Genomic DNA, 13,174 nt, shown 5'->3' on the forward strand with positions numbered 1-13,174 from the left:
TTTATCCCTTCAATAAACTTACAAATCTAGAAATTCTGATAACTTATCTAATTAAAAGCTCGAAACTCAAACCTGGCTCTACTTTTCTCAACTTCATCAGCAAATGCCAGTTCTATCATCCTCAAACTTAACGTTCCATCTTTGATTCCTTTGGTGAAGAGAGGAAGAAAAATTTGTTTTTCATCAGAAAACGGAGCAGTAAGGATCGATAACTCCAGAATTAAAGGCAGCAGGGTCGGTGTGTGACCGTGCCGTGAGAGGATCCTTTCTGCTGAGGAGGCGTCCAGAGCTCCGCCTCCTCTGAGGCGGACGGCGCTGCTGGCGTCCGGGCTCACGGGGACGAGCCGGAGCGCCGCTGAACTCGTGTGGACCTGCGAAACTGGAACAGCCGGCCGGGAAGACGGCATCAAGTCTGAAATGCAATAGACCTTAAAGACCTTCACTTACCTGACGAGTCTGAAGGTCTCCAGCAGCCTCTGGCCCCCCCCTTCCCCCCTCCCTCCCCCCAAATCATCAGCTGTTTCTCTACACTAGCGAAGAAGTTTTTGAGGAGCGACAAGTTTGGAGGGTTCGCCGGACAGATCAACAGAGACTTCAGTGATGAGCGACACGGTTTTGACAAAGTCTGCTGCGTTTAGTGAACAAAAGACGCAGAAACAGAGAGAGAGCAGCTATTTAGGAGGAGAGAAACGCCACTGATGAGGGATTTCAGCGCTGGGTAACGGTCACAGCTTCAACAACACTGCACAGGTCAACTCCTCTCAGCAGTTTTCACAGCAGCGCAGCATGGAGGTTCGATTTGGAGTGGAGACGGGTTTACATGGACGACCTGGAGTTCTACCAAACAGTTCAGCTCAGGCAGGCCTCCACAGTCACAAGGATCGCCTGCAAACTGCTGCTGAATCTACAATTTACACACATCAGGATTATTTAGGCCGAAAAGTTAAAAAAAAAAAAAAAAGGAATAAAAAACAAAAACGCTTAATTTGCACTACAGCACAATTACAGACTAAAGACACTCAGGAGAGGAAAAAGGATGCGAGTAAAAACTGTCCCAAAGTAACAAAAGCAAAAAACAGACGGAGGCGTCGGCAACTCGCTTCGTCCTGTGAGCGTCGCAGGGGAACGTTAACGCGCTGAGCCGCACACAGGGAGAGGATAGCGCCACGCACATCAGGAGGCGGCGGGCGGCGACGCAGCGGGACGACGATCCTGGAAAGAAAAGAGCAAACACACAAGTAAGCTCGCGAGAAGGGCGGGATGGCCCGGACGCTGCCTGCACCTCGATGGACGCTGTTCGCCTGCGGAGCTCAGACCCTGCAGCTGGATCTGACCCACTGCTGCGACGTGCATTAGCTACAAGGCTCCCTCTGGAGCGGCATCCTGTACGCATGCTTCTTTTAAACTCTCCGGCGTACGCGGCGGTTCACAGGCCGCCGTCTGCCTGAACATCGGCCGACCTCAGACCTATTCTCACCTTCACATGCTGAGGCCTCGCTCAATAAGCGTAGCGTGCAGGCGGTGGCGGGGGCAGCCGTTCGTAGGGGTCCCTTGCGCGTGGAACTCCGTATGCAGGGACCCGGGATACCGGGGAGAGTCGGGAGCGCTCGTAGGAGTAGCCGTTACTGGCGGGGGGCATCGGGGCGCCGGCCCTCCGCAGAGGGCTGCGATCTCGGCCGTAGTACGAGGACGGAGGAGGGGGGGGCAGTGGCCGACGCTCATACGGGTCGAGCGACGAGTTCATGAGACGGTCTCGGACGACGGCTGACGGAGGCGGCGGCGGGGGAGGGGCGCCGACACGCTGGTCCTCGTAGGAGGGCATGCCGTACGGACGGGCTCGGTACTTCTCGTAGTAATCTACCACGCCGTAGCGGTCCCTCTCGCCCTCGTAGGGGCGGTCGGGGTAAACAGAGCGCCTAGGGGGAGGGGGTGGCAGAGGAGGAGCGGGGTAGCCGGGGGGCATGTGGCCCATGCGGCCCCTCAGGTAGCCGGGCGGCGGAGGCTCGGGTCTCTCCCCCGGGTAGTGCGGGGGCCAGTAGCCGGGCCGGTCGGGCGGAGGAGGGGGGTACTCTTCCCGTTCCTCATGTCGGGGCCGGCTCTTGGAAATCTGCACGTGGATCCGTTTCCCTGAATTTGAAAACAGAAGCAGATCCAACGGTCAAACTAAACAAAACCAAGACGAGACGATCCACAGATGCACCGCACCCGAGTCACACCTTGAAACTCGCTGTTGTCGAGCCCCTTGATGGCGTCCATGGCCTCGTCGGAGTTGGACATGTGTATGAAGGCGAAGTTCTTGACGACGGCGCACTCCGTGACCGTGCCGTACTCCTCGAACAGCGCTCGCAGCTCGTCGTCCGCTCCCTTCTCCACGTTGGCCACGTGCAGCTTGACCGAGCCCTGGTTCTTCCCGTGGCTGGCCTCCACGTTGATCTGCGTGCCGTGGAGCTTGAAGAGGTGCAGGTTCTTGATGGCCTTGGTGGCGTCTTTGCGGTCGTCCATGTGGACGAAGGCGTAGTTCTTGATGATGGCACATTCTGTGACCGTGCCGTACTGGGTGAACAGAGCCTTGATTTCCTCCTCGTCAGCTTCCCGGGGAAGATTCCCCACAAAGATTTTCACCATGGCTACAGAGCTGTTTGGAGAAATAAACACATCAGAGAGTTGAAATAGATGTTTTTAGCAATTAGCAAGCGAGAGTTCACTACACAGGCCGTTCAATGGATGCGTCAATGGAGCTGATGATAAACAAATTAACCACAAATCTGGCAGAATCTTCAAACATAACACATAAATACCTTTATTCAACTAACGCTACGAACTACACACAATCCGGTCACTTAATCGAAGCTAATCGTTGATCCTGATCACAGTTTTTACATAATATCGACTGAAAGCTGTTAGCCGAGTTAGCATGTCAGTGCTAACAAAGCGCCGCGGCAGAAACGCAAAGCTTGGAGGATATTTCAGGCACGCGGCGGTACGAAGGAAGCCACGAGTGATTCTAACAATGTTTACATCCACTTACCCTCACAAACTGTCCGCTGGATGAAGAATCGAGATGTTTTTGAAGGGATTTGCGTGAATGAAAGACTCCGGTCAGCCGGCCTTCTTCTTCTGCTACTGCTGCTGTTTCTTCTTCTTCTATGGAGTTTTTCTCTGCTGCTGAGCGCAGCGGCCCCCTGCTGGCCAGAAGGTCGCGCTACAACACTGAATATTCAGTTTCAGTTTCCAAGTCACAAATGAAAATAAGATTGAAAATAAGATATGCCTATATAAGGAAAACAAATAAACCAAAAGTCTGGCTTCCGGGAGAGGAATTGTGTCACATTTAAACTTGTGTTGCATCCCAGCTGTGATAGATATTTAGACAACCAGCTCAAACTTGAGCAAAATCCCTGGAGGAAAATGAACCACACTGGACTGAGCTTTTATACTTTAATACCCACAGGTGCTCTGAATGCAGATCTTAAATAAAAGGAAATACTTGAGATCAACAACAGCCACCTTCAACCTATTGTTCTGTTCCTTATTCTTCAGATTTAGGAAATCATTGATGACATTTCACACATTTTCATAATTTCCGTCAGCATCAGCTCTTCTGAGAACCTCTGCTTCTCTAAAATCCACTTTTTATATCCTCTCATGATTCCAGTAAGCACTAATATCCTTCTTAAAAGGCTAACTGTCTTTCTTCCAACAGCGGTTCAAAGTTAAAACAGGACTCCACATAACACAACTTGTTTTAGCCGCTTAATGTAATTTGTTACATCAACATGTCAAAGTGAAACTAAAAGCTGCTTCCTGGGCTGGTATGTAGATCCGGCAGCAACACCAGCCTGCTGTAAGACAGAAAACTGGGTTTTTATCGGAAAGGGAAACTTGGCTCAGGGTTTTGGGGAAGGTTTTGTGTCTTGCCTCAAAACGGGGAAAAAAGGTGGAAATGAAGCAAAACATAAATAAGAATGATTGATTTATTAATTTAAAATTAGAAGTTCATCTTAACCTCTAGTTGTTAAATGTCTTTGAAATATAATTTTCAAAAGAATCAGTTCTTTGTGTTAAACTTAAGTTAGTTCCATTTAAGGTGTATATTCTCCCTTGGGTGTGTTTTCAAATGTATAATTTTCACAAAGTTTAATTATTCAAATGCTTTTAAAATCTATATAATGTAAGGGGCTACTGAGTACAGTTTGAACTGACAGTGAAACCATATCGTCTACATTTTTTACTCATGTTTTTATACTCTAGAAATAATCAATTCATGTTTTGTAAGCTGTCTTTGTGGATCATAATGTTATTGTACGAGAAATACAATTAGAGCATAAATAATTAAAGCAGGCAAATTAAATTGACTGCTAAAGAACTGGCTTCAAATTTAATTTCACTTCATCATTTACTTAATGATTCAATTAAAGTCTCAAACATATGGAATGTGAACATTATTGAAATCGATTTCTGAACTGATGAGAGATACCTGAGTAGTTTCAGGGTAACCAGGTGCTCTTTAACCCTCCAGTCATTAGTCTTTAAATCTAGATTGTTTTTTTTTTTTTTTAGATTTTGATAAGTCAGACATCGATACATTCTGAATTCTACATTGGAAATAATGTTTTAGCCTGGTGGTCAAAAGTCTAAAGCCATTTGTATCAACCAATTATGTAGTATTGGTGAATAATGTCATAATTATGCTTGCCATGAATGTAATAGAATATCTTAAATAGTTGTAAAATGTATTAATATAATAATAATACATAAAAAGAACCAAGTTTCTTGGGGATAATATCCTTGTACAAATTGCTTAGGTATAGTGGGTGATATAGACGACTTATTGACTCACTGGATTATACTGTATACTGACATAAACTCTGATATAAACATTATTGACACTGCTTCGGTCATTGAATGAACAGCTGCATGTTATCACATGGTTTCCCGTCCAGCATGTGTTTTCTCGGCCGGGCGGTGAAGCCTTGAGATGTGGAGGAGAGAGATATGAAAGCATTCAGCCTCCTGTTGGTCTTCGGTTACGTCAGACGGGAATTTTTCTCTCTGTGCTGCGTTCAGGGGCTCACATCGCAGCACGGAAAATGAACGGAAGAGCCATAACTTCGATTTCTGAGCAAGGATTTATGGCTGGTGGATTCTCTACGCACCGATAATGCAAGTAAATACAGCAATAAAGTGAGTTTCCCTCCCGATCTGCGCTGTTTGTAATGTTTTTAAACCATCTGCTGTTACAGTGTGTGTTTTTTTCCGGGTTGCCCCTGAACGAAGCGGGTCTTGTGAGTCGGTGACGAAACTTTTCCTGCGTTCAAAAGCAGCGGGGAGCGCAGCGCACGAGACGCTCCCGGTTCCTCTGCCGCTGCTCCGTTACTCCGTTACTTCTCAGAGCCTTTCCTAAAGCTCGGACCCCCGCAGCGTGTTCCTGCCTGCGTGTCAGTCCCGCACCGCCTCTGCCCCGCAGCCGTTCCTCCTGCGGGATGAACGTGAACCAGACGCTGGAGACGGAGGAGGACCTCCTCACGTGCCTCCGCATCCAGGTCCACCACCCCCAGCAGAACTCCCGGGGCCTCTTCAGGCTGCTCCCGGTGGACCGCAGGACCACGTGCTCCGCGGACGACCCCCTCCGGCTGGGCCGGGACTCGCAGTCCTGCACCTTCGCCCTGGAGGACCCCCGCGTGTCCCGCAAACAGCTGGCCCTGCACGCCTACCGCAGCGCGCGCTGCCCGGACCTGCTCTTCTGCGTCCAGAACCTGAGCCAGCGGGGCCGCATGTCGGTGAACGGCTCGGCGCTGGGCTACCTGGAGCGGCTGGACCTCCCGGACAAGGCGCTGGTCCGGTTCGGGGAGTACCAGCTGCTGCTCAGCCGGGAGCCCGGCGAGGCCAAGGCCAGCTTCGAGGTGGAGTTCGAGGTGCTGAACGTGCCCCCCTCCAGAGAGACGATCCCCAGCGCGCCCCCCTGCAGAGAGACGGCCCCCAGCGTGCCCAGCATGACCCCCGTCGCTGAAACCGGGTACCTGGGAGATCAGAGGTCAGCTGGACCCCTGGAGGTGGACGAGAGCTTGATCTATGACTCATGATGGACCAGAACCAGGAACCCAGACCAGGACTCACTGCTGCCTTCACTCCTACACAGACTGTGAATATTTAAAGTTTCAGACACTGCATCTTACTGTGATTACTTTTCTTTTGCTTTACTTCTACTTTTCTACATATATTTAACTTGTGTACAATAAAGTCTTTATAGCTTCTCTACTCCTGGTGTTTGTTTTTACCCACTGACAGAGCACTATACAGGGGGCCTGGTATCAGCGTGAGAACAGGTTTTTCAAGACTACATTGCTCAGGTTGCACTGATTACACCTCAGTTTGAACTGATAAACAGAAAGTCCTGGTCCGGTTTGAGTTTCACTGAGAGAACAGAGAAAACAGTCACAGCGGGGTCGTTCTTTAAAGAGTCAGATTACCTGTTGGAGTTATGAGTTGGGTTATTCAAAGATAATGAGAAGACTCTGAAGGAATCTGAAACAAAGGTTAATACAGAACTTTGATTAGCGCAGTAAATCTGCAATCACAACTGTTTCATGGTCGGTTTATTGGAGCATTGTTTACAACGGAGAAGAGTTTTTTTCCATCACATAACGCCCACTGCTGAACTGTATGCCCTTCAAGATCGGTATGAAAACTTTAGTGCAACAGTTTCATCATAAAACCTTAAAATTTAAAGGTTTCTGTTGAGAAATCCAGGCTGAGAGTCATCTGTGTTTTGTGGCTCACCACCAACAAAACACTGATCGCAGCCAAAGCCATAAAGCACTCGAATTGCTGCGAGCGTAGACGGGACTAATCCAGTATCTCCCATAAAACAGCTGCTTTATAGGACGAGGAGAGACAAAATAAACTCAACTCAAACCACCACCCATGATTTCCCAACAGCCGAGCAAGAGGCGAGCGTGTTCGCAGGAAACCCTCAACTTTCAGTGGCTTCATTCTACACACAGCTTCCTGTAAAGGAAGGAGAAAAAAAGACACTTCTCCTTTCTTTTGTTGTCTTTTCTTTGAGGGAAGCAGCTACGCCGATGCATCTTTTGTCCACCGCCCACCGTCTCGTGTTATCAATAGTAAGGCAGGTGTCATCAGCTGTTGTTAGTCAGACACTCTCGGGATCAGATAATTCAACGATAAGCCATCTTTCAGGGACACTGACCACTTTTATGAGAAACCACATGGCCGAAAGCTTTTTATGGACTTGACGACGACGGACTCTCAAATACTGGAACTGTGACTCACATTCTTCCACACCTGAGCCTGATGTGAGAGATTCGGCTTTTTACACCAAAATAATTACCTGAGCTCCTGTCAAGAAATCAAATATCACCATAAAGCACCTGGGATCGAATGTGAAAAAGGATTTATTCATTTAGAAACATACAAAATACAGCTCTTCACAACTTAATCCAGTTTCTGACATGTTCCCCACACTAATCTGTCCATTTTCGATACTGATTCTGCCGTCCCGGAATACACCCATCCCAGGACAAACAGCCACACAACACACTCACGAATACACCAATCGGCCTCATACACGCGGGGAGAACATGCAAACTCCACGCAGAAAGGCGCGGATGGGATTTGAACCCGGACCGTGGAAGTGTCCAGCTCAGTCCAGCCGCACGACACAGGAACCAGGACTGGTGAGAGTCCAGCTCTCAAACTCGACAGGAGGACCGACCGGCGCCTGCAGAAAGAAGAGACGGTTCGATCAGGACGATTCTCCTGAAAACGAAGGACGTGGCGAAGCAGACGGATCCTGTTTCACCTTCTGCTGAAAGACGCCGTGACCACATCCGCTCAGCTGGCTTGGATTCGCCCTCAGAAATCCACCGGAACAAGAGGAGCGACGGTCCTGTGGGAGACGACAGTAAGTCAAACTATAGAGAAAAAAAAATATAAAAATCAAGATTTGCATTTTTAAAATTTACTGGGGAAATCATTCAGCAAATTTAGACTGTATGATTTCCCAAATCTGTGAAATTCTGGATGTCTATAACCAGGGGAAAGGCACTGGAATAGGAGGCAAGAATGTGTTTGACATTAATAAAACTCAAACTGCAAAGCCTAGTTTACCGAATCATGGCAACGGCTCTGCGTCACCCGACGGCGTCAGTATCTCATCTTTTGATGATTGTAACTACGTCTCGAAGCGAGACAGACCGCACTACTTCCATTCATGTTCATCATTCACTTTTCTGGTTTGTTCTTTATGCGCAAGAAATAAATCGAATCACAAATGTGTCGGTTCAAGTGTGCCTTCGGACACTTGACACCCCCTAGTGGTATGGCGCTGAATTGCTGGTGATAAACTGGATTTGATGGAGGAGCATAACTCAGCCTGAAGGACTTACCTTCGCCGCCATCTCCTGTACAGTCTAACAACCTACAGAGAGCACAAACACCAGGAATCCCAACGCAGCATGCAACATGAGGCACACACACAGACACACACACACACACACGTTTGAATGTTGAGGAAAGAAACAACACAGAAGAAGAAGCCTGGATCTCTGAGTGTGTCGCAGATGAAGAGGAAACGGAAAGCTTGGGTCGGAAATCGTTTTGAGTCGGATGCAAAGATGAAGCCGAGACGAGACCGGCCCGCTCAGACGAACACAACTCGGGGCTCGGCAGGGCCCGGGTGCAGACCTGGAGGGTTTCTACACACCGGGGCGGGGGTCTATCACCTACCAGGAGTCGAGCCGAGAACTAGCGAGGCCGTGGAGCAGCGTGTGGAGAGCGAAGCGCCTAAACGGTCAGAGTCCGTCAGGCTGGAGGACGCCAGCGAGGAAGAATTCGACAGTTTGGAGCTCTTGGTTTTGGTTATATATTTTTTATTAAAAAGCAGGGAGTAAAGTAAATAAAAATCATACACAACGATGCTGCAGAGTCTACTTCCGCAAGTAGAGAGGTAACACAAAGCGTGAAAGAAAACAAAGCCACACTGGAAGGGTTTTATGTCATTAAAGCCGAGATGAACAAGCGCCCAACACCCTGAATCACATCAAAACTCTTCAAATTCAACCCGAGGAGCAAAGGATCAACCCTCTTCAACACAGATGATGTGCAGATAGATATTTAAGATTTAAATTAATTCCCTTGTTATGAAAGAATCTCCAAGACGTCATATGTGCAAAGACGGAAAGTGAGTGGCCATCAAACGTACTGCGTCACACGAGAAGTCACCTCCGGGATCCGGACAGTAACTCAAGCAGAGGAGGAGGAGAGGCAGATGTGGAATCCTACGTTTCGGGTTTTTTTTTGTGTGTGTGTGTGTGTGTTTTTTTAAATGGCTGTCCGCAATACAGCATCTTCCAGTAAGTCTCAGGCGAGCGCGACGCAATCCGCCATAGACGAGAGACGGGGGGGGGGCGGGCGGGGGGGAGCGCGTAGCGCCGTGTGCGTCCGCAGGCGACGACGACCTCGTCATATTCTAAACCTGGAAAGAGAGCACACCACACGTCAAGGGGGCGCGCTCGACTGCGGCGTCGCGCAAGCAGGTCATGTTTGAAGCTGACGGCTGGATGATGATCAGGAAGCTCTGATGGCTCCGAGTGTTTTCTGTCAGCGCACCGTTTCAGGGTTTCAAAAACATTCATAAATCAGGACATTCATGAATCCCTTCCGTCATTCTCACCTTGGATTTGACATCTCAGTAGCTGGCGTAGCGGGGCGGCGGCGGCGGCGGAGGAGGAACCCTGTCCGCGTAGGAATCCCGGGGACGGGGGTAAAGCGGAGGCCTCGATGCTGGAGAGAGTCGAGACCGCTCGTAGGAGTACCCGTTCCCGGACGAGGGCGCCGGCGGGGGCGGGGCTCTTCTGATGGGGCTCCGGTCCCGTGCCATGTAGCCGGAGGGCGCGGGGAGCGAGCGCCGCTCGTACGGGTCCAGTCTGAGGTGATCCCGGACCATCCCCGAGGGGGGAGGCGGCGGAGGGGGGATGGCGCTCGCTCTCCGGTCGTCGTAGGCCCCAGCGCCGTAAGGATGGGCTCTGTACTTCTGGTAGTAATCCACCACGCTGTAGGAATCCCGCTCGCCGTATCCCGCGCCGGGGTAAGCGGCTCGTCGCGGTGGAGGGGGTGGGGGAGGCGGGGGAGGGGCAGGAGGGTACGCAGACATGCGGTTCCTGTAGTGGGGCTCCATGTACTCCCCTGGGTAGTAAGGAGGGTAATAGCCAGGACCGGGAGGCGGCGGATACTCCTCCTCCTCGCCTCTGGGTCGGCTTTTGGAGATCTGAACATGTATACGCTTTCCTGAGAGTGAGAGAGAGAGAGAGAGAGAGAGAGAGAGAGAGAGACAACATTGATCAGAACAGATCAGGAATAAGCACCCAAGCTTTTAACAGCATGATGTTATCTACTACATCACTTGTTCCTCAGTGTTGTATGCATGGATTTAGCAGATTTACCTTGAAACTCTGAGTTATCTAGACCCTGTAAGGCATCCATGGCTTCGTCGGAGTTTGACATGTGCACAAAGGCAAAGTTTTTGACGATGGAGCACTCTGTGACGGTGCCGTACTCCTCGAACAGCTCCCGCAGCTCCTGCTCGAAGCCCTTCTCCACGTTGGCGATGTGCAGCTTGACCGGACCCTGGTCCTTCCCCCTGCTGGGCTCCACGTTGATGGGTCTGCCGTTCAGCTTGTACAGATGGAGCTCTCGGATGGCCTTGGTTGCAGACTTGCGATCCTCCATGTGCACGAAAGCGTAATTCTTGTACTTTGCACACTCGGTCACTGTGCCATACGGAGTGAACAGAGACTCGATTTCATCTTTCTCTGTGTGCTGAGAGAGGTTCCCAATGAAAATCTTCACCATTTTGACTCCAGTGTGTTGCCCTAAAGAGGGGGGGGGGAATCAAAATAAACATCAGGACCCAGCGTGGAGTAGTAGGTAACTCAAGCAGAGGATAAACAAACCAATCAAAGTGCAGATAGTTCAGTCAAAGGGCAGATCGCCCAGCTCGCCTGTCACCATCAGGAAATAGAAAGCATGTCATCAACACTGGCTTACACCGCCAAACAGGGTCATATGTCAACACCGTGAGTATGTATACTCTTGATAAAACACAAACATTAGTTATTATAGTTAAACCGCTGGAAAAAAAAAAAAACCATTAAATCATTTGAAATCCTCGAAGTTAGTTTTGCTTCCTGTCCGTGCAGTAGTTAGCCGGTTAGCTACTCGCATGCTAATATTTGCCTCTAACCACTACCATCACTACGACTGCATCAGACGGCAAATTAAAGTCTATTCTGCTCCGGGGAGTGAAGGAAACTACCACTGCGAAGCGGTTTAAGCACAGTTAAAGCGAGATAAGCCGCAAAACACTCACCGTCTAAGTGAAAACAGCGCAAACTGCAAAGTCCAAACTACAGGATCGTCAGAGAGCGCGTCGGCTGGCGGGCAGGTCGAACATCGGGATCTGATTGGTGGAGAGAGTTGTCAATCAAAAATCCCGCGCTGTGATTGGACGAAGGGAAAGGAAGTTCAAAGGTTTCCGTTGCTGCGTCATGCGTCATCCAAAGTTATTTTACTAAAACACTTTTTGTTTCTGTTCACATTTGAGGGATTTACAGTCTGGAAATAGGAAAAAGGAACAGAAGTGTATCATTTTTAAATCATTTGACATGATTTAGATATCTACTGAGAAACACGGACCGTTCACACACACGGAAAAAAAATATTTAGTCCCTCAATAAATAATACTTTCAAAATAATAATGATCAAAAGAAGCATCATGTTTGATCACAACAGTGTCCAACATGATGCTGGTGTTTTCCACCTGTTCAGTTAGACTGAAGAGGTGAGGAACGTTTTGACAACACATGTCCAAAAGGGGGAGACACAGACCAACACAAGTCAGGACACAAATACAACCTGACGACTTATTTATTTTATTTTATATTTTAATTGTGGCATTCACAATAAGGTTTAGAGTTTTGACGTTGAAGTTTCATAATTGAAATTTTTTTTTTTTTTTAAATTTGAAACTCATGACAGGGATAGAAAAAGGACTCTGTGTGTGTGTGTGTGTGTGTGTGTGTGTGTGTGTGTGTGTGTGTGTGTGTGTGTGTGTGTGTGTAAAATACACTGTTTCATATTACTTGCTTTCCTCTGTACGGGGGTGGGGGGGTGAAGATGAGTCAAAACCACAAGGAAATCAATTATTCTAATTGTCAAAAGTCACGTTTTGATTTTCCGTTGCTCACCACAATAACTTCAGGACTTCACAACATGGAAGCTTTGTCAGTCAGTCTCTTCTCAGCTCAGGCAGCCGACCGGCACCATGCTGCCACCACCGTGCTTCAGATAATGGGGTTTGTGAGATGTTTGAAAGCCGTCTCCTGTTTATTTGCTTCCTGAGACATACTACCTTCTTACTGTCATAGTATACCAATTCTCTCCTGATGCAGTCTCTTTATGACGCATTTGTACAGACGGGTGGCTTTTGATTTCATATTTTATCCATGCAATCAAAAATATGAATGTGAATAACGGTTCTTCAGCTACAAAATCTCTTGAAGTGTGCTTAAATTCATGGGTTAACAAATAGTGATTCCCACAGCGTGGTTGCTGAAGAAACCAATTAGTTTTTTAAAAATGTTCAGATGTAATTAAAAAATGATGCACAGACACATATTTGGATCAAACTATCTACACATAAAAGGTGTTTGGTTTGACCTTTATATGCCTTTTTTATGAAGTTAGCTTCCCATTTGTGAACTTGAGACCTAATTACTTCAATCTTTTGCAGGAGTGGGCAACAGACTTCAGAAAAACATTTGAGTGTAACCTTTATAAATGTTAAGAATGAAGCGTTCCAGAGTTGCCATGCTAAATCTTCCATTGATTCCAGTGAGGAAGAAGAGCAGTTTCCCGTCCCAGAGGCCTTGAAGGTCGGGAAGTGAAAGAGTAGCTGGCATCCTGAGGGGAAAATGAGGGAAACTTCCAGGACTCTCTGTATTCTGGGGGATTTTGATGATAAATGAGGGATATTCAGCTTTAGGGGGAAATTCTGAAATTGCAAATTCTAAAATTAGATGTTTGCATCTTGATTAATTTTTTTTTACTTTGGAAATTTCGTGGGCAGATTCATTTGAATCTAATTTAGACTTGC

The 13,174-nt window shown here is 48.1% G+C and overlaps 3 protein-coding genes across 5 annotated transcripts; 1 reads left to right on the forward strand and 2 right to left on the reverse strand.

Annotated features, from left to right (window-relative positions):
• Nucleotides 1-965: 965 nt before the first annotated feature.
• rbm4.3 (RNA binding motif protein 4.3) lies at nt 966-3,144 on the reverse strand. Of its 2 annotated transcripts, none has more exons than XM_030087988.1 (4): nt 3,029-3,144; nt 2,217-2,635; nt 1,478-2,127; nt 966-1,212 (listed from the first exon to the last, which is right to left on the reverse strand). In XM_030087988.1, exons 2-3 carry the CDS (start codon nt 2,623-2,625, stop codon nt 1,499-1,501), a joined length of 1,038 nt encoding a protein of 345 aa, XP_029943848.1. In that variant the 5' UTR covers nt 2,626-2,635; nt 3,029-3,144; the 3' UTR covers nt 966-1,212; nt 1,478-1,498. The 2 variants fall into 2 exon arrangements, with proteins under 2 accessions (XP_029943848.1, XP_029943850.1); XM_030087990.1 differs by having other exon boundaries at nt 2,217-2,638; nt 3,029-3,095.
• Nucleotides 3,145-5,156: 2,012 nt separating this feature from the next.
• tifa (TRAF interacting protein with forkhead associated domain) lies at nt 5,157-6,252 on the forward strand. The gene has a single exon (XM_030087895.1). It carries the CDS (start codon nt 5,484-5,486, stop codon nt 6,081-6,083), a length of 600 nt encoding a protein of 199 aa, XP_029943755.1. The 5' UTR covers nt 5,157-5,483; the 3' UTR covers nt 6,084-6,252.
• A 1,145-nt stretch (nt 6,253-7,397) lies between these two features.
• On the reverse strand, nt 7,398-11,471 carry LOC115386008 (RNA-binding protein 4B-like). 2 transcript variants are annotated; one of them, XR_003931241.1, is made up of 5 exons: nt 11,390-11,471; nt 10,464-10,892; nt 9,695-10,308; nt 7,823-7,909; nt 7,398-7,741 (listed from the first exon to the last, which is right to left on the reverse strand). XR_003931241.1 is itself a non-coding variant. In XM_030088136.1 (4 exons), exons 2-3 carry the CDS (start codon nt 10,870-10,872, stop codon nt 9,710-9,712), a joined length of 1,008 nt encoding a protein of 335 aa, XP_029943996.1. In that variant the 5' UTR covers nt 10,873-10,892; nt 11,390-11,471; the 3' UTR covers nt 8,871-9,496; nt 9,695-9,709. The 2 variants fall into 2 exon arrangements, 1 of the variants encoding a protein (XP_029943996.1); XM_030088136.1 differs by lacking the exons at nt 7,398-7,741; nt 7,823-7,909 and adding an exon at nt 8,871-9,496.
• Nucleotides 11,472-13,174: the final 1,703 nt, after the last annotated feature.

This window comes from Salarias fasciatus, chromosome 3, assembly GCF_902148845.1.
Source record: "Salarias fasciatus chromosome 3, fSalaFa1.1, whole genome shotgun sequence".
NCBI classification, from domain to species: Eukaryota; Metazoa; Chordata; class Actinopteri; order Blenniiformes; family Blenniidae; genus Salarias; species Salarias fasciatus.